General features: G+C 45.8%; 1 protein-coding gene across 1 annotated transcript in view; it reads right to left on the bottom strand.

The window, feature by feature from the left end:
- Window positions 1–20,254, bottom strand: part of STX18 (syntaxin 18) — a 119,648-nt gene that overhangs the window by 20,735 nt on the left and 78,659 nt on the right. The window contains exons 3-6 of the mRNA XM_005893201.3: window positions 18,195–18,310; window positions 16,292–16,369; window positions 16,066–16,132; window positions 1,753–1,868 (exon numbers count right to left, since the gene is read on the bottom strand). Of these exons, the coding sequence (XP_005893263.1) occupies window positions 1,753–1,868; window positions 16,066–16,132; window positions 16,292–16,369; window positions 18,195–18,310 (377 nt within the window). The remainder of the gene's footprint in view (window positions 1–1,752; window positions 1,869–16,065; window positions 16,133–16,291; window positions 16,370–18,194; window positions 18,311–20,254) is intronic.

Here is a 20,254-nt window from a genome sequence, read left to right as displayed (position 1 = left end):
AGTGAACAAAGCACATACAGAAATTTCTGTCCTCGTGGGACTTAGGTTTAGCTTGGAAGACAGAGCATAAAGAGTATAAATGAGAAAAACATATAGAAAGGTAGAGACCAGTGCCAGGGAGAAACAGCAGGGAGGACCGCAAGTGGCAGGAGGCACAGCCCTTCATCCTCCTTCTACCAACCCTCATTCCTTGGGGAATCCCAGCCTGTCTCAAGTGATCTACAGACCTGTCCCCTGGCCTCCAGATGCGCAGACCCAACTCCCTGTTCAACCTCTGTGCCGGGCAGCCCCTAGCCTGTCCCTCCTCAGCCTCCCGCATCTCAGTGAAGGGCAGCCACCTTCTTCCCGCTGCAACAACCACTGCAGCCTTCCCTGACCCGTCTCCTCCTCATGCCCCACATCCAGGAAGCAGATTCTGTGCTCAACTTTCAAAATATATCCAGAACTCTCCGCATTCTCTCCCATGCCCTGGCTACCCATGCTTGGTATAATCTGCCATCATCTTGTTTCTGGGAGACTTTAGCAGCCTCTTAACTATCCCTATTTTGCTTCCTAAGCCCCTGAACAATCTGTTTCAACAGAGCACCCGGAGGGACCCTGCCCAAACGTAGTCCTCTCTGCAACAGTCTTCTCAGAGTCCTTCAGAAGGCTCATCTTAAGAAAAAACAAGTTCATGAAATCCATCTGAGAGGGCTGCTGTAACGATGGTGGTGACATCTATGAAGGTTCAGGACAGCACCTAGGTAGCACCCCGGAGGCGTACAGTAACCGAGTGCCATTGTGAGAGTACAGGAGAGGAGGTGAGGAGGGGAGGCGGGGAGGGGAGGCGGAGAGGGGAGGCAAGAGAGGACGTGAGGAGGGGAGGCGGAGAGGGGAAGCGAGAGAGGACGTGAGGAGGGGAGGTGAGGAGGGGAGGCGAGGAGGGGAGGCAAGGAGAGGAGGTGAGAGAGGACGTGAGGAGGGGAGGCAGCGAGGAGGGGAGGCGAGAGAGGAAGTGAGGAGGGGAGGCGAGGAGGGGAGGTGAGGAGGGGAGGCGAGGAGGGGAGGTGAGGAGGGGAGGCGAGGAGACTCGCGGGCCTCAGCATCCTGGGATCCACGCACAGCAAGCGCTCACCCCATTGCCCAGCTCTGAGGTATGCGGCACACTAAGCACGCATCCCCTACACACGCAGCCGCCCCGGCCAGACACAGGGACTTAAGATGTCCCCAACGGCGCTCTGTACATTTGCCTGTGTTGCAGGCTGTACAGAGACACTGTGTTTATCCAGCATCCTCCGTGTGTCAGGAGGTGCTCTAAGTTACAGGCCGGCCAGCAAACATGAAGACAGGAAGCATATAAACCCAGACATGCATTACACTGGCTCAGTTGGCTGATGGAGCCTGCTGACATCACACACCCTACCCAAGGCAGGATGGTCAGGTCCACATAAGGTCAGCGCTGACACGGGCACAGGGTAGGCAGCGCCCTACCGCTCCTGAGACTGACAAGCAGAGATCTCTGATGTTTCCTCTGGGTTCTAAGGCTCCAGTCCCCACCTCACTGGTGTGTGGAGACTCAGGCCCTTTCTTTAGACCCTGCCGGCCCCCAGGTGTCTGGAGGACCCTCCCGCCCCACCCTTGAAGTGGTCATTAAGATCCAGCTGTGACCAAAAAAAAGGCTGCCGCTTCCATGTTTCCTTCCCTTCGTGCAAACGCAAGCACCACAGGTCATAAAGAAGAGACGCAAGGCACGATTTTGATTTTAATTCATACCTGGATATTCTTCAGGGACAGGTTTTTCTTCAGGGTCTTTTGATGGACTCTGTGAAACTTTCTCAGAAGACATGGATTCTCTTGTCTTTGTGTTTGGTTCTGGTTCCAGCTTAGACCTAAGGATGAAAAATCAGCAGTTACATCATTTACTTACACAGCAGGATTCTGCCTGAAAACAGAGGAGTCAAAGATGAGCCCTACACCCTTGCCTTGCGCCCTCAGCTGGAGAGTAGAACCATGGCCTTGGGCCCAGCGACCATCCTGACACAGTTCAAGGGGGTGGCGCTTATTACAGGGCAGTCGGCACACCCCCGCCAGAGCCCGCAGCTGAAAGAGTGCTGTCAGCAGGCGTCAAAGGAAAGGACGCAGGAACCCACCCTACCTCCTGACCCCACACTCGAGACGTGGCAGCAAGGGCCAGCCCACTGCTCCAAGTTCAACAAACCCAAGAGCTGGTCGTGCACCAATGCAGAAGTGGGATTGAATAAATACACGCACATGTTACATAACACACGGTACACAAGTAACATCTTAAAACTGACCTGTAAAAGCACGAGTCTTCACACACCCACAGGGAGCAAGGCCTTGTCTCAGGTCTCTTAGCCTCATCACCCGCCCTGGCCTGGGGCTTGCTCCCACAGAGTATTCTCTTCCACCCCCAGGGCCAGGCGAGATCTCGCCCACCTCATCTCACTCTCCTGCCTGCAGAAGGCCTCCTCTTGCCACTCTGTGCCCCAGCGCCTGTCTTTTTCCCAGCAGTCACTGCGGGCTGAGGTGACCTTCCCCTCTCATTTGGTTACTGTCTGTCTCGTTCCACTGCAGTATGTGCTCTGGGAGCAGGGCCCCTGACTGCGTAAGTCATGGCTGCTGTGCAGCCCTGGGTTCGAGATGAGTGTGTGGCATTCAGGGTTTAATAAACATAGGGTGAATGAATGGATGCTTTATAATTCTCAGTGCATTGTTAATAAGAGGGAAAAAAATTGGTTATGAGATAAGGGGCCTTGTATTGTAACTCATAGAGCACTATGAAAATTCTAGGCAGATTGCTAAAAAAGACCTATGATAACATTATGAGGCAGACTCAAAAAGAACAATGCAAATGCATATCGGGATGATATTATCAATGCCAGCTAATATTTATTGAGGGCTTCTCAGGTACTGGGCACTCTTCTAAGCACCTTTATACACATAAGCTTAAATTAATGCCATACATCCCTATAGCAGTTACTAGTATTAATGGCCTTTTCACAGAGGAGGAAAGTGAGGTGCGGGGAAGTCAGGAAACTTGCCCGGGCCAAACAGTGAGTACATGGTGGGGCTGGGATGTGGCCTCAGGGAACCCATCTTGGAGGCCACACTCTGAACAACTAACTGCCCCGTGAAGAGGAGGTTCTATCCACCAGGTTCTATGAGAAGGGACTGCAGTGACCCAGAGAGGCTGAGAGAGTGGAGTCAAAGCCAGATGGGTACTTGACTCTGCAACTTTCCAGAGCCGTATATACCAAAATACACACTGAATTTCCAAAAAGGATGTCTCTTCCAAATAACCTGACCACAGAGGCCATTTTCATGTTTTGTTTTTTTTTTTTCCCCAAAAGATAGTGTTCTAAGAAAGGGTGTTTATAGGAACTGCTCCTCTACAACAGTAACAAAAGAATTGTCGAGTAATTATATGATCAATCACGCTAAGGGCTCCAGTTACTGAGGCTGAATAATAGCTACTCTAAAATGTATACACTTTGAAACAATAACAACCACTTAAGGTGGCTCAGTGGTAAAGAACCTGCCTGCAGTGCAGGAGACCTGGGTTCAATCCCTGGGTCAGGAAAACCCCCTGGAGAAGGAAACGGCCACACACTCCAGTATTCTTACCAGGATAATCCCATGGAGAGAGGAGCCTGGTGGGTTACAGTCCATGGGATTGCAAAGAGTCAGACATGACTGAGAGACTGACATTTTCACTTTCACCATCTATTGGTGTTTCTGGGGCCAGGAATTTGGGAGCAGCTCGGCTGGGCGGTTCTGCCTCACGAGGGCACTGCTATAGGGTAGAGGGCCCCACCACCTGAAGGCTCGCCTGGGGTTAGAGGAGTCCCTTCCAAGGAGTCTCATTCTCACGGCTGTGAGACAGTGCTGGCAAGAGCCTGGTCCCTTCCTCATGGGCATGTCAGTGTGTCCCTGGGCATGGTAGCTGGCTTCCCCCAGAGCAAGCAGTCTCAGAGACCACGGCAGAAGCTCCAGTGCCTTTTTATAACAGTCTCGGCCTCTGTTTACAACGGTCATTTCTGCCATACCCCACTGTCCAGGCAGTTGCGACGGCCCACTCAGGTTCAAGGAGCGGGAACACAGACCACATATCTCCCTCTCAGTGAAGCAAGAACAGTCACATTTTAAATAAGACCATGTGGGATGGGATGTTTGAGTTCAACCGTCTTAGAAAAATATATTTGACATTGTAAGTACCACACATATGCACAAAGATGAACAGAATTTCACAGAAGACATACAAATGGTCAATAAAGCAGAGGAAAAGTGTCCAATAACATGGAGTAAAAAAACCATAGTGAGATACTGTGACATTGCCACTAGAATGGCTTAAAAAAGTTACCATCTCCGAGCCCTGGTGAACACAGGGAGCAACACTGACTCTCACACATTGCTGGGAGGACGGTAAAATAATAAGGCCACTTTGGAAAACCTAAGACAGTTCCTTAGCTTAAGAAACATCTCCACGTTGACAGAGCAGCTCCACTTTTAGGTATTTAAACAAGAAAAATTTCAGCTTCTTCAGCGTTACTGGTTGGGGCATAGACTTGGATTATTGTGATATTGAATGGTTTGCCTTGGAAACGAACAGAGATCATTCTGTCGTTTTTGAGATTGCATCCAAGTACTGCATTTTGGACTCTTTTGTTGACCATGATGGCTACTCCATTTCTTCTAAGGGATTCCTGCCCGCAGTAGTAGATAAAACGGTCATCTGAGTTAAATTCACCCATTCCAGTCCATTTTAGTTTGCTGATTCCTAGAATGTCGACATTCACTCTTGCCATCTCTTGTTTGACCACTTCCAATTTGCCTTGATTCATGGACCTGACATTCCAGGTTCCTATGCAATATTGCTCTTTACAGCATTGGACCTTGCTTCTATCACCAGTCACATCCGCAGCTGGGTATTCTTTTTGCTTTGGCTCCCATCCCTTCATTCTTTTTGGAGTTATTTCTCCACTGATCTCCAGTAGCATATTGGGCACCTACTGACCTGGGGAGTTCCTCTTTCAGTATCCTATCATTTTGCCTTTTCATACTGTTCATGAGGTTCTCAAGGCAAGAACACAGAGTTCCAAAGAATAGCAAGAAGACATAAGAAAGCCTTCCTCAGTGATCAATGCAAAGAAATAGAGAAAAACAACAGAATGGGAAAGACTAGAGATCTCTTCAAGAAAATTAGAGATACCAAGGGAACATTTCATGCAAAGATGGGCTCGATAAAGGACAGAAATGGTAGGGACCTAACAGAAGCAGAAGATATTAAGAAGAGGTGGCAAGAATACACAGAAGAATTACACGAAAAAGATCTTCATGACCCAGATAATCACGATGGTGTGATCACTGACCTAGAGCCAGATATCCTGGAATGTGAAGTCAAGTGGGCCTTAGAAAGCATCACTACGAACAAAGCTAGTGGAGGTGATGGAATTCCAGTTGAGGTATTTCAAATCCTGAAAGATGATGCTGTGAAAGTGCTGCACTCAATATGCCAGCACATTTGGAAAACTCAGCAGTGGCCACAGGACTGGAAAAGGTCAGTTTTCATTCCAATCCCAAAGAAAGGCAATGCCAAAGAATGCTCAAACTACCACACAATTGCACTCATCTCACATGCTAGTAAAGTAATGCTCAAAATTCTCCAAGCCAGGCTTCAGCAATACATGAACTGCGAACTTCCTGATGTTCAAGCTGGTTTTAAAAAAGGCAGAGGAACCAGAGATCAAATTGCCAACATCCGGTGGATCATGGAAAAAGCAAAAGAGTTCCAGAAAAACATCTATTTCTGCTTTCTTGACTATGCCAAAGCCTCTGACTGTGTGGATCACAATAAACTGTGGAAAATTCTGAAAGAGATGGGAATACCAGACCACCTGACCTGCCTCTTGAGAAATGTGTATGCAGGTCAGGAAGCAACAGTTAGAACTGGACATGGAACAACAGACTGGTTCCAAATAGGAAAAGGAGTACGTCAAGGCTGTATATTGTCATCCTGCTTATTTAACTTATATGCAGAGAACATCATAAGAAACGCTGGACTGGAAGAAGCACAAGCTGGAATCAAGATTGCCGGGAGAAATAGCAATAACCTCAGATATGCAGATGACACCACCCTTATGACAGAAAGTGAAGAGGAACTAAAAAGCTTCTTGATGAAAGTGAAAGTGGAGAGTGAAAAAGTTGGCTTAAAGCTCAACATTCAAAAAACGAAGATCATGGCATCTGGTCCCATCACTTCATGGGAAATAGATGGGGAAACAGTGGAAACAGTGTCAGACTTTATTTTCTTGGGCTCCAAAATCACTGCAGATGGTGACTGCAGCCATGAAATTAAAAGATGCTTACTCCTTGGAAGGAAAGTTATGACCAACCTAGATAGCATATTCAAAAGCAGAGACATTACTTTGCCAACAAAGGTCCGTCTAGTCAAGGCTATGGTTTTTCCTGTGGTCATGTATGGATGTGAGAGTTGGACTGTGAAGAAGGCTGAGCACCGAAGAATTGATGCTTTTGAACTGTGGTGTTGGAGAAGACTCTTGAGAGTCCCTTGGACTGCAAGGAGATCCAACCAGTCCATTCTGAAGGAGATCAGTCCTGGGATTTCTTTGGAGGGAATGATGCTGAAGCTGAAACTCCAGTACTTTGGCCACCTCATGCGAAGAGCTGACTCATTGGAAAAGACTCTGATGCTGGGAGGGACTGGGGGCAGGAGGAGAAGGGGACGACAGAGGATGAGATGGTTGGATGGCATCACTGACTCGACAGACATGAGTTTGAGTGAACTCCGGGTGTTGGTGACGGACAGGGAGGCCTGGCGTGCTGCAATTCATGGGGTTGCAAAGAGTCTGAGACGAGCGACTGAGCGACTGAACTGACTGACTGACAAGAAAAATGAAAAGATATATCCACACACAGATCTATCCAAGAATGTTCATGGCACCCGTATCCATAACAGCCAAAATAGTAGAAACAACTCAAATGTCCACCAATAGGAGAACAGATGGTCCAACTGTGTGGATAGAATGGATAGACCAACAATTCATGCAGTATAATGCCATTCATTAATAAAGAAGAAAAAACTGGATAAACACAACATGGATAAAAAATTGGTTAAGCAATAAAGCCAGTTGAAACCATAACTGAAAAGAAAAACACAAAACAAGGGTCTATCTTGTTTAACATTAAATGTATAAATATGATTATTTATTACTTACTTCCTAACATTTTACCTCAAAGATCAGTTTTGGGATTCAGTATGTGGCAACCTGACACCTTGGGCTGCCCAGGTGATGCGACTGGAAAAGAACATGCCTGCAAATGCAGGAGACATAAGAGATGTGGGTTCGATCCTTGGGTCAGGAAGATCTCCTGGAACAGGAAACAGCAACGCTCTCCAGTATTCTTGCCTGGGAAGTTCCAAGGACAGAGGAGCCTGGCGGGCTAGAGTCCACAGGGTTGCAAAGAGTGGGACACGACTGAGCTACTGGGCATGCATGCACCCAACCTGACATCTTAGCCATGTTCAAACTAGTATAGCATGAATAAGACATCCATTTGCAGAATTTTCAGATTTTTTTTTTCCAGTAACTAAATAACAAGTGACAGCATTTCTTAGCCTGTTTTCTCCTCTGTAAAATGGGACTGTAAAAGCATCTTTCTACTGGTTTATATGTAAATCTTGAGCACAGTCTGGGGCAAGGGATGAAAAAATTAGCTATTACTACCACTCTTGCATCACTGTGTAACAAGAAAAGGCAGAGGGGTTAGATAGTATTGAGAAACCCTAAAGAAATACACTTTTTTTTTTTTAATTCTGTCAAGATAAAAATCAATGGAGGAAAAGATGGAAACAGCTGGCACAATCCATCAATAATTCAAAAAACTCAGAGACGGGAGAACACTGCTGCTCTCAGTGTAAGGGACTCAGTAGCGTCTTCAGTCATGGGCCAACTAGTGCTCATCTTCCAGGCTGGTGCTGTGGAGAGGGAAGGATCTGAGGAGTCTTGGTAGATCAGCAGAGGAGAGGTCTCGGGGTGGTGGCCATGCCTCGGTGGCAAGGCAGCCTTGTCCTCGGCCACATTCCTTGGTAGGACTGGCCTGATGTCCTCCTGGATGGTCTCGGGTGACAGGCTACTCCAGTAATTCCACAAATCTACGGTGGATGGGGACACAATCCTTAAACTATTGGCTGACTGCCTGTCTGTCTGAGAAAGATATGCTCAGGAATCTGTTTGGAGACAAAAAGTGGGTTTGGAGTCTAGTCTGCCACTTGTCTGCAATGTGACAGTTTCCTGTTATGTTTTTTTCAATCCTCTGAATTTTCTTCATCTGCAAAGCACTTTTCTACAAAGAAGAATCTTGCAAACACTGCATGAGGTCACCCGTGACAACGTACTTAGCACAGAGGTTGGCGTGAAGCACGTACTGCTCTGGCTCACCTTCTAAGTACTGGGCCTCAGCTTCCACATCTGTAAAGTAGCTTCCCGTATCTTTTGTTCTGGCCAATAAAACAAGGTTCATTCTGCCTTTCTCCTTTCACTTCTTTGAGAATGAGAAACCCGGCTTTTGGTACCCTTCCAATATTAACACTCAAAATCATTGCAAAGACTAAATGACGCACTAGACAAAAAAAAAAAAAAAGTATTATGTAAAAGGTAACAGAAATATTGATCAATGGAATAAAATAGAAAGCAAGATAAATCTCTGAATTTAGACACCTTATCTTCTGCAAAGGAGGCAAGAATATACAATGGATTAAAGACAATCTCTTTAACAATGGTGCTGGGAAATCTGGTCAACCACTTGTAAAAGAATGTTTCAACACCATACACAAAAATAAACTCAAAATGGATTAAAGATCTAAACGTAAGACCAGAAACTATAAAACTCCTAGAGGAGAACATAGGCAAAACACTCTCCGACATACATCACAGCAGGATCCTCTATGACCCACCTCCCAGAATATTGGAAATAAAAGCAAAAATAAACAAATGGGACCTAATTAACCTTAAAGCTTCTGCACATCAAAGGAAACTATTAGCAAGGTGAAAAGACAGCCTTCAGAATGGGAGAAAATAATAGCAAATGAAGCAACTGACAAACAACTAATTCAAAATATACAAGTCCTCAGCTCAACTCCAGAAAAATAAACGACCCAATCAAAAAATGGGCCAAAGAACTAAATAGACATTTCTCCAAAAAAGACATACAGATGGCTAACAAACACATGAAAAGATGCTCAACATCACTCATTATCAGAGAAATGCAAATCAAAACCACTTGAGGTACCATTTCACACCAGTCAGAATGGCTTCTTAATAAATGCTGAAGGGTGAGAAACCCTCTTACACTGTTGGTGGGAATGCAAACTAGTACAGCCACTAGGAGACAGTGTGGGAATTCCTTAAAAACTGGAAATAGAACTGCCTTATGATCCAGCAACCCCACTGCTAGGCATACACACTGAGAAACCAGAAAAAAAAACGTGTACCCCAATGTTCATCGTATAATAGGACATGGAAGTAACCTAGATGTCCAAAATGAATGGATAAGAAAGCTGTGGTACTATACACAATGGAGTATTAATTAAAAAGAATACAAATCAGTTCTAATGAGGTGGATGAAACTGAAATTATACAGAGTGAAGTAAGCCAGAAGGAAAACATAAATACAGTATACTAACGCATATATATGGAATTTAGAAAGATGGTAACAATAACCCGTGTAATGAGACAGCAAAAGAGACACTGATGTATAGAACAGTCTTATGGACTCTGTGGGAGAGGGAGAGGGTGGGAAGATTTGGGAGAATGGCAATGAAACATGTAAAATATCATGTAGGAAACGAGTTGCCAGTCCAGGTTCGATGCATGATGCTGGATGCTTGGGGCTGGTGCACTGGGACGAGAGGGATGGTATGGGGAGGGAGGAGGGAGGAGGGTTCGGGATGGGGAACACATGTATACCTGTGGAATTCATTTTGATATTTGGCAAAACTAATACAATTATGTAAAGTTTAAAAATAAAATAAAATTGGAAGAATAAAAAAAAAAAATAAAAGGTAAGTACTTTAAAAATCTAACTGCTATTAATTCAAAGAGTAGAAATACCCAGGGGCTTCTCAGGGGAGGTATCACTTAGGCAAACTTTTAAAAGAGGAGTAAAGTTTTGCCAGGCACAGAAGAGCAGAAAAAATATTCTACGCATAAAGAACAAAGGTGTGGAATTGCTGGGTCATCAGATGGTCATTTAACTTTGGAGAACTATTTGGCTGTTTCTAATACAAGGCTTTCCTGGTGGCTCAGATGGTCAAGGATCTGCTTTCAATGCAGGAGACCCAGGATCGATCCCTGATCAGGAAGATACCTTGGAGAAGGGAATGACTATCCACTCCAGTATTCTTGCCTGGAGAATCCCATGAACAGAGCGGCCTGGCAGGCTACAGTCCATGGGGTTGCAAAGAGTCAGACAAGATTGAGTGACTAAGCATGCACACAATATGGAGTTACTTTATATTCCCACCAGTCATAAACGAGAGTTCCAGCTGCTGCACACCCTCCCTGAAGTGTCACTTTTATTTTAGCCTTTCTAACATGTGTGAGATGGGATCTTTTAGCGTTTTATTTTCTTGGGAAATAAATATAGTCACAGGCATAGTAATCTGAAAGATAGTATCAAGAATGCTTTTTACTGAACCACTGGAGAGTAATATGCCAACCTGATGCCCCTTCACCTCTGAATATTTTAATATTTCCTAAAGATGAAAGTTGAATATTCATTGGAAGGACTGATGCTGAAGCTCCAAAACTTTGGCCACCTAATGCAAACAGTTGACTCACTGGAAAAGACCTGATGCTGGGGAAGACTGAAGGCAGGAGGAGAAGGGGTGGCGGAGGATGAGATGGTTGGATGGCATCACTAACCCAATGGACATGACTTTGAACAAACTCCAGGAGATGGTGAAGGACAGGGAAGCCTGGCCTTTAATTTGTCTTTAATTTGGTCACCGGCAGCTTTCAAACTGGTTTATGTCCTTTTTACAGGTCCCCATCACTCTCTGAGCCTTCCCTTGCTTTCTGGTACAACAATATGCTCCAAGTTCATTTTACACTTTCCCTGACCCAGCCCCAGACTCAGGCATTTCTGCAAGGAGCCCAGTTCCTGGAAGCTGAAATTGCTATTTAGAAGCCAAGATCTGAGTGCTAAACATGCTTATTGCCTCTGGGATGTCAGTGTGTCCAGGCTCTCTTGGCAGACAGAGCCAGAAAAATCTGTCTGCTTTTGCAGACCTAGACATGCACACACGTTTATGACCACATTTCATTTCTATGTCCACCTATGTAAACTGAGAACCATGAGTTCACACCCGTCCTTTTCATTCTAATCCAATTTCCCTTTCACTCACCTGAAAGTCTGAACCTGGCTTCCATTACCCTTCTATGTTTACTACTTGATCAATCCCCCTGCATACAACCAATCTGCCTCCTCCACTGCTGCTCCTCCCCTGTCCTGGCTCAGGCTCTTACTGCCCACGCTGAGCCAGACCTCCTCAGCTCGCTCAGGCTCTGAGCTGCCCCGGGAAATGCCCCCATAGCTGTGGACATCCCCCCTTACTCTGACTCACTCCATGCCTGCAGGACTTAATTGTTCAGGAAGGAGAGGGGCTTAACTGACTTTTAAATAAAGGGTTCCATTAATATCTGTCACCCTTTGTGTCCAGAGTATGCTAATATGCCAGTTTTTAATTTAAAATGAACAAAGGACTGCAATGCAGCAGACTTAGATGAAGTTGAATGCTTTTTTTTTTTTTTTTTAAGTGATAAAAACAGATCTAATTATACACAGAATGTCTATTGAAATCCTCAGGGAAATTACAAATTAACTAGTTGAAGGCAATTTGAAAAAAGCAATTTTTCAAAAGTCATCAGAAAGATCAGTTTATGCTCGATAATTTACTTTAATTGATTTCTCTAACTGAAAGCTGAGTATTTCATAACTGCAATCAAAACAGTTTCCACCTGGCCAACATCTGTTTCCAGGTCCCTTATTTGAAAAACTCTGGGATTTTATATAAAATTTGAGAAGAACAGAAGGATAGAGAGGAGAGGGAGAGAAACAGTTTTTCCAGGTCTGAAACAAGAAATTACATGGAAGAAGTTCTTTGAAAACCTTAGATAAAGCCCTATACAAATATGAGAGAAAAGTGATAACTATTTCAGAGTGCAAGGAGATCAAAAGAGTCAATCCTAAAGGAAACCAGTCCTAAATATTCATTGGAAGGACTGATGCTGAAGCTGAAGCTCCAATACTTTGGCCACCAGATGCAAAGAACTGACTCATTGGAAAGGACCCTGATGCTGGGAAAGATTGAAGGCAGGAAGAGAAGGGGACGACAGAGGATGAGATGGTTGGATGGCATCACCGATTCAATGGACATGAATTTGAGCAAGCTCCGGGAGTTGGTGATGGACAGGGAAGCCTGGCGTGCTGCAGTCCATGGGGTCGCAAAGAGCTGGCCATGACTGAGTGTTGTGGATAACAACAATCTCTCAACAAAGGCTCTAGGTAGAAAGGACACAACCCACACTGATCCCTAGTACTGTAGTACTCTCATTTCAAGGATGGCTGTCGGACTAAGGTGTCCAACAGGGCACAGGTCTCCTGGATTCCCCCAGAGCAGGAAATTCATCACATCATCTAAGCCATCTTCACACTTACAGATATTTACTGGGCATGTACTTCATACTGAGTGATTTTCAGGCCAGTGTTAATCAAGTGTGATCCAGAGACCAGTATGAGACTATGAACTGTTTGTTACTGGTCTGCTATGAGTAAGAACAAAAATGAAGAATAATCATTTAGAAACATTTATGGCAATTTGATAATGCTGTTTGATCAGGGGACTCCTGTCTCCAAACAGGGTCTAGACCACTTCAGGTGTTATCAAACTACAGTGGTGGGTCACCTGAGTCGGGGAAGAGGGACAGAGAATATAAGTGTGTACGTATGAAGGGCATTCTAGGCAAAGAAATCAGAAAGGATGAAGGCACAAGAATGTCAAAGGACACAAGCAGTCAGCTTTGGTCAGAGCATAAATCCATGGGGACCAACTGAAAAAACAAAGTATTATGGGCCTGGAATGTCACGCTGCAAAGGTTAGCTTTGTAAGACACTGGAGAAAGGGAGGGCTACAAGTATACATGTGTTTTAGGCAGGTGCCTTCTGGGGTAAGGAGAGGAAAGAACCAGAAGGGAGGGCTGGACTACACGAGGTGGCTCACAAAGTTATTTTCCTCAAGGTCCTCTGCTCAAAGTAATTGGCACAGGGCAGCTATCTGACAGGAGATGAGGCTGAACTTCACAGCCTAAATGAGAACAATTCCCATCTGACTGATCTTAATTTGTCCAAACCTCTGCTGAGAACCAGGAGCTGAGGAGGCAGCAGCAAGAGCCCCCTTCTTACCTTACTCAAGGGACCAGCTAGGTCTCAAGGGTCAGGGACCGCCTGGGATCAGGAAGCAGAAGTTATTAGCATCTCTTTCTGGCGGGCGTGAGACCCAGTGACCACACCCCATCTCGACAGCACATGGAACACCGTCAGAGCCTTGTTTCTTCTCCCAGGACCTGCTTTGGGCAAACACTCTGCCTGCCCTCCTGCCTGAGCCATTCTTCCTTTCTGATCCTTTACCCAGATTATTTTCATTCAACCTCCAACACAAAGTCCATCGTTTGAGATAACCCTGGTTAATCTGACGTTCAAATCTGAGTTCAGCTGTATGACACTGGGCAAGTAACCCAAATTTCCCGAGTCTCGATTTCCTCTATAAAATGAGATACTAATTAGCAAGCGGGGGCTGGGCAGGGAGGTGCGGCGCGGGCTGCATCGCAAGAATCTGGCCTGAATACCCCGAGCACTATCTGAGCGAAATAATTTGGGCTAGCAAAAATGAGATACTAGTAGTTACTAATAAAGTGGCTGTGAGGATTACATGAAATAAACATACTGCCTGACCCATGGCAAGTACTTAATAGCAGATAACAGTACAAGTTAACATGGGTTAACCACTCACTACTGCTTGGAAGAAAAGCCATGACAAACCTAGACAGCATCTTAAAAAAAGAGAGACATCACTTTGCTGACAAAGGTCCATATAGTCAAAGCAACTGTTTTTCTGGTAGTCGTGCACAGATTTGAGAGTTGGAGCATAAAGGCTGAGTGCCAAAGAACTGATGCTTTCCAATTGCAGTGTTGGAGAAGATTTTTGAGAGTCCCTTGGACTGCAAGAAGATCAAACTAGTCAATCCTAAAGGAAATCAACCCTGAATACACTGAAAGGACTGATGTTGAAGCTGAAGCTCCAATACTTTGGCCACATCAACTCATTGCAAAAAACCCTGACACTGGGCAAGATTGAGGGCAGGAGGACAAAGGGGTGACAGAGGATGAGGTGGTTGGATGGCATTACTGACTCAGTGGACATGAGTTTGAGCAAATTCTGGGAGATGGTGAAGGACAGGGAAGCCTGGCGTGCTGCAGTCCACGGGGTCGCAGAGTCGGACATGACTTAGGGACTGAACAACAACACAGGATATCCAGTGGTTCTAGCACTCATGTTAAAAAAGACCATCCTTGTTCCACTAAAATCGCTTTGTACCTTTGTGGAAAATCAACTGACCAATATATGTGTCTCTATATGGACTCAAATTCCAGTTCTGCCACCTCCTGGCTAAGGGACATAGGTGAGTCACCCCACTTCCCAAGCCTCAGCCTCCCCATGTGTAAGATAAGGGTCATTGCAGTACCTGCCTCCTGGGGCTCCTGTGAGCTACAAAAGTGTCCAGCACGGAACGTGCCCAGGGAATCCTGGTCACAGCAGTTCGTGAGGAAATTGAAGCTTCACAATCATCAAGCTCTACAAACTATGGGCTTCCCTTGTAGCTCAGTTGGTAAAGAATCTGCCTGCAGTACAGGAGACCCAGGTTCGATTCCTGGGTTGGGAAGATCCCCTCGAGAAGGAAATGGCAACCCACTCCAGTATTCTTGCCTGGAGAATTCCATGGACAGAGGAGCCTGGTGGGCTATAGTTCATGGAGTCACCAAGAGTCGGACACAACTTAGCAACTACATCATCATCATCATCATCATCATCATTTACAAACTTTAGCTGCTATTATTATGATTCAGTTCAGTTCAGTTCAGTCGCTCAATCATGTCCGACTCTTTTTGCAACCCCATGAATCGCAGCACGCCAGGCCTCCCTGTCCATCACCAACTCCCGGAGTTCACCCAGACTCACGTCCATTGAGTCAGTGATGCCATCCAGCCATCTCATCCTCTGTCGTCCCCTTCTCCTCCTGCCCCCAATCCCTCCCAGAATCACAGTCTTTTCCAATGAGTCAGCTCTTCGCATGAGGTGGCCAAAGTACTGGAGTTTCAGCTTTAGCATCATTCCTTCCAAAGAAATCCCAGGGCTGATCTCCTTCAGAATGGACTGGTTGGATCTCCTTGCAGTCCAAGGGACTCTCTCAAGAGTCTTCTCCAACACCACAGTTCAAAAGCATCAATTCTTCGGTGCTCAGCCTTCTTCACAGTCCAACTCTCACATCCATACATGACCACAGGAAAAACCACAGCCTTGAGTAGACGGACCTTTGTTGGCAAAGTAATGTCTCTGTTTTTCAATATGCTATCTAGGTTGGTCATTAACTTTCCTTCCAGGGAGTAAGCGTCTTTTAATTTCATGGCTGCAGTCACCATCTGTAGTGATTTTGGAGCCCAAAAAAATAAAGTCTGACACTGTTTACACATCTATTTCCCATGAAGTGATGGGACCAGATGCCATGATCTTCATTTTCTGAATGTTGAGCTTTAAGCCAACTTTTTCACTCTCCACTTTCACTATCATCAAGAGGCTTTTTAGTTGCTCTTCACTTTCTGTCATAAGGGTGGTGTCATCTGCATATCTGAGGTTATTGATATTTCTCCAGGCAATCTTATTATCATTACTATTGTTAACTAAAGAACACCAATGAAGACAATACTCACAATCTTTTCTTGTCCACCACTCGCTTGACTCGGATGGCTCTTTGTTCTGAGTAAAGTTTACACACTCCTGTCCAGGGGAAAATATCAGAGACCATTTAAAACTGCTTCTCAGGCAAAAGTATCATTATATACAGTGAGACATTACAGTCTTCAGCTAGCAAAGCTAAAGGCTGCATCCCACCTATTGTGAAATGCCACATGTGATCTTTAAGATAAAATGAAATACTTTTTAAGTAATCTTCAGTGAAATCCAAAACGGCAGTCCTGTGCTCCTTCACTTGCTGAGAGTGTATCCCCTTGTGGGCTGAAACAGAAAAGGACAATATTCAGGGCTCTGTATTCAATTACACTGAAGAACAATTCATCAGCTTCCTTACAACAGCTTCTTTATTAGATGTATTCTTAAAAACACAGCTATAAAACAAGTCCTGTGTCAAGTGACATTTCATTTTTAAAAGAGTGAGATTTATGAGGTTTTGCGAGAGTAAAAGATTAAACCTGCTGAAAACTACAGTCAAATAATTTATGGTTTATTACTAAGGGATCGTGTTTGACGTGGGCCATTTCTTGAGAGCTGACCCCGTGCGTGTTAACAGGATCCAATGCTCAAGCTGACCTTCAAGGACCGTTTTAAATCAAACTCAGAGCATACACTCCCCTCTGCCTGCCCGGCTGCCTGTCAGCTTGGGCTGCTCCGTCCTCTTCCCTCAGCCACTCACATTCACCTCCGACACTGAGTGAAACCTTCCTTCTCTGGGAAACCTTGACTCTCTGAGCCACAAGAACACCTTTCTCCTGTGAATCATCACTTCTTCTTGGAGTCTGTGCCAGTTGTATTTTGGTAGAGGCTGGGTACCTACAGTATGAGGCACCCTGCCAGTACTTTACACAAATTACTGCTAATGGCCCAAACAATGCAGAAGGCGATTATGATTATGCCTGTTTTACACATGAGGAATCCAGAAGGAGCCCAGGATCACATGGTTTGTACTTATTTATCATTGTATTAACGTGCATGTATTTTCAAGGTATCTCAATGAATGGACATTAAGGGTAGGGGACATGATCTGTTTTCACTACAGGGCTGCTGCTGAACCTGAGGTTCACATGGGGAATTCAACGGATCCATAAAATTATACACAAAATCTGATGCATCTGCATATTTTTTTTGTGGCAGGAAAGTCTACAGTTTTCATCACTCTCCAGGTGGTCCATCAGGGTTCAAATGGAAGCTACCCAAACAAAAGTCTGGGTCGAGCACAGCAGCATCTGACCACGTGAATTCCATGCTATGTAACGTAATCTGCATCTGCTTAAGCAAATTAAAAGAGAATCAAGGTAGACACCTAACTTGGGAAGCCGTCTCAGTGCCCCAGTAAAAATTTAACATCAATGAAAGTGAGATGATGGTAACTCTAAGGCTAGCTATTGTCCTGAGGGTGGCTAGGAGAATTTAATTCTCATGATGACCCCAAGAATGGGCTTCCCCGGTGGCTCAGATGGTAAAGAGTCTGCCTGAAATGCAGGAGGCTTGGGTTCAATCCTTGGGTTGACCCCAAGAAATATGCCATATAACTGTCTCCATTTTATAGATGAAGAAACTGAGACCCAGGGCGACTAAGTGACTTGCCCAAGGCCACATGGCCTGAACATGTGGAGCCGGTGTGCGTGCATACGCAGCCAAGGCTCCAGAGCCGTCCTCTTTACCAAGAGAGTCTGTCACTACAGTTTAATGCTCCAAGTAGAGAGCTCAGAGTACCTTCATGCGTCCTTGTTCACATGCCATCAACCGCTGCCCTACTCAATGCCGCCCAGAACACAGGCACACCCGCACACACCTCCACACTCGAGTCACCTTCTCTGACCCTGGGCCCAAGGTAAACTCTTGGTTCTGTCTGGAGAGGTCCTTTCCACCTCCCTCTTCCCATCTGTTTAACTTGAATCATGGCCTTTGCATGATTTTTAACGGCTTAGGTTAAAACACTAATGAGGAAAAAGAAGACTTTGAAAGTTCTGAGACTGAAACCTAAATAAGAGCACAAGAGAGAGCTTTAACTGGCTGTGCCACACGCATCCTGTAAGTACTTAATCGCGAAAAGGCTGCCAGCTGCCCCTTTCAAGGCACACACCTTGTGTTCTCAGCTGCTGGATCGCTTCTGAGCAGGTCCTCATGAACGTCTGAGCATCCTGGTCTATCTGGTCTCGTTCTGTGTCCGTCATTCTCCCGTATTCAGACATGACGTGACTGACGGAGAGAGAGAGGACAGCATGAAGGGGCAGCAGCAAATGCCACACCTGGAGTCTGGATGGGGTGTGAAGGGGAGAGCAAAGCTCCCTGCTGAAATGACCACTAAGCTGAGACTCGAAGGATGAGGAGGAGCTGGCCAGGCTAAGAGGTGGGAGATTGCTCTAGACAGTGGAACCAATGCATATGAAGCTTACAGACCCGAACTCCATTTTCCTGACCATTCTCTCTAGACCCCGTGCAAACAGCCTTTTGCCCTCACCCCCCCACTGTGGTCTTCACTCTCCAAGGTCACCACTGGGGTCATCCTTCCCCTCAAGGTACTTTCCACCTTTGGACAGTGCTGATGGCCCCCCCTCCCTGATCTGCTTTCTCCTGTCTCCTGACTGCATTCTCTCCTGGTTCCCTCCCACCTCCCTGGCTGCTGGTTTTCAGGTTTTTTGTTGACACCTTTTACCCATGGGTTTCCCTGGTGGCTCCGACAGTAAAGAATCCACCTGCAATGCAGAAGACCTGGTTTCCATCCTTGGGTTGGGAAGATCCCTGGAGGAGAGCATGGGAACCCATGAGAACCCCCATGGACAGAGGAGCCTGGTGGGCTACAATCCATGGGGTTGCAAAGAGTCGGACACGACTGAGTGGCTAAGCATAGCACACCCTTAGTCCCTGAATATTTCTGTTGTCCACACTGCTCCCTTGGTGAGTTCGGCTAGGCTAGTGGGTTTTTTTCTGTTGTTAGTTTTACACTGATAAGTCCCAAATTTATATCTTCAGCCCGAACCTCTCCTTGAACTTGAAATGCATATATCTAACTGCTGGCTCAGTATCTCTATTCAGATGTTTAATCTGTATTGCAAATATGCCCAACACTAAGCCCGCAGCCACTCCCAAGCCCGCTTCCCACTTGTGTTGTGGGCAATTCCATTCCTTCTAGCTGCTCAGGCCTCAAAAGGTCATCCTGGCACCTCTTTTTCTCTCTCAGTTCACAACTAATCCATTAACAAATCTCCTTGGCTCTACCTTCAAAACACTTCCAGAATCTGACCTCTTGTTATCCCACCCACTGCTAACCCCTCTGGGCCATGTCACTGGGATCCCAAGGCTGGACCGTTCACTGCAGCCGCCCAGCTGGCCTGTTATGTCTGGCAAGCTCCTCCTCCGATGATTCAAATGCACCAGCCTTACCGTTCCTGTTATACAGTCAGTCAGATCCTATCAATCCTCCATACAGATGTCCAGTGCTTCCCACCTAAAAGCAGAAGCCAAGGCCCTTACAAGAGCTGCACGAGCCTTAAGGTGCCTCACAAGCTCGGACTCCTGCCCTCTCTGGGCTTATCCTCAGTTGCCCACCTCCCGCTGCTCCAGCCGCCTTGGCCTCTGCACACTTCCTGGAACGCTACAGCCGTACCCCTGCACCAGGACGTATACTAGCTGGCTGCCTTCTCCTTTGGAGATCTCCTTTCCCTGGATGAGATCTCCATGAACTGACTGCTTACTTCTTGTATCTGTTTATTCAAAGTCCCTGCATCTTAATAAGTACTTCCCTAAGCTACCTTTATACACTTGTATCCACCCTGACAGTTTCTATTTTCCCTTCTCCACTCCCCCTAAAAACATTTACTAAGCTCCAACATTCTATGTTTTACTCATTTTGTTTCTTTTCTATCTTCCCCTCCAAAATACACATTCCATAAAGGTGGGGGCATTTGTCTGCCTGTTCACTGCTGTATCCCCGTCATCACCAGCAATCCTAGGGTTTAGTAGGCTGATAAATCAATGGATCAATAACCAACTACTTTCAGAATGACCTCACTTAGTGTGTGAGGCCGATGTGAGAAGCCTGACACACAGCTACAGCTGTGCTCCTTAACAGGCCCCTCCTGGTCTGATTGCACCCCTTGCCCTGAGACCTGCAGACATCCCACTTCCAGAGCCTCCCCTGGA

Source organism: Bos mutus, chromosome 6 (genome assembly GCF_027580195.1).
Source record: "Bos mutus isolate GX-2022 chromosome 6, NWIPB_WYAK_1.1, whole genome shotgun sequence".
Lineage (NCBI taxonomy): Eukaryota > Metazoa > Chordata > Mammalia > Artiodactyla > Bovidae > Bos > Bos mutus.
Note: the sequence above shows the minus strand (reverse complement) of the source record. Positions and strands in the feature narration are given on the sequence as shown.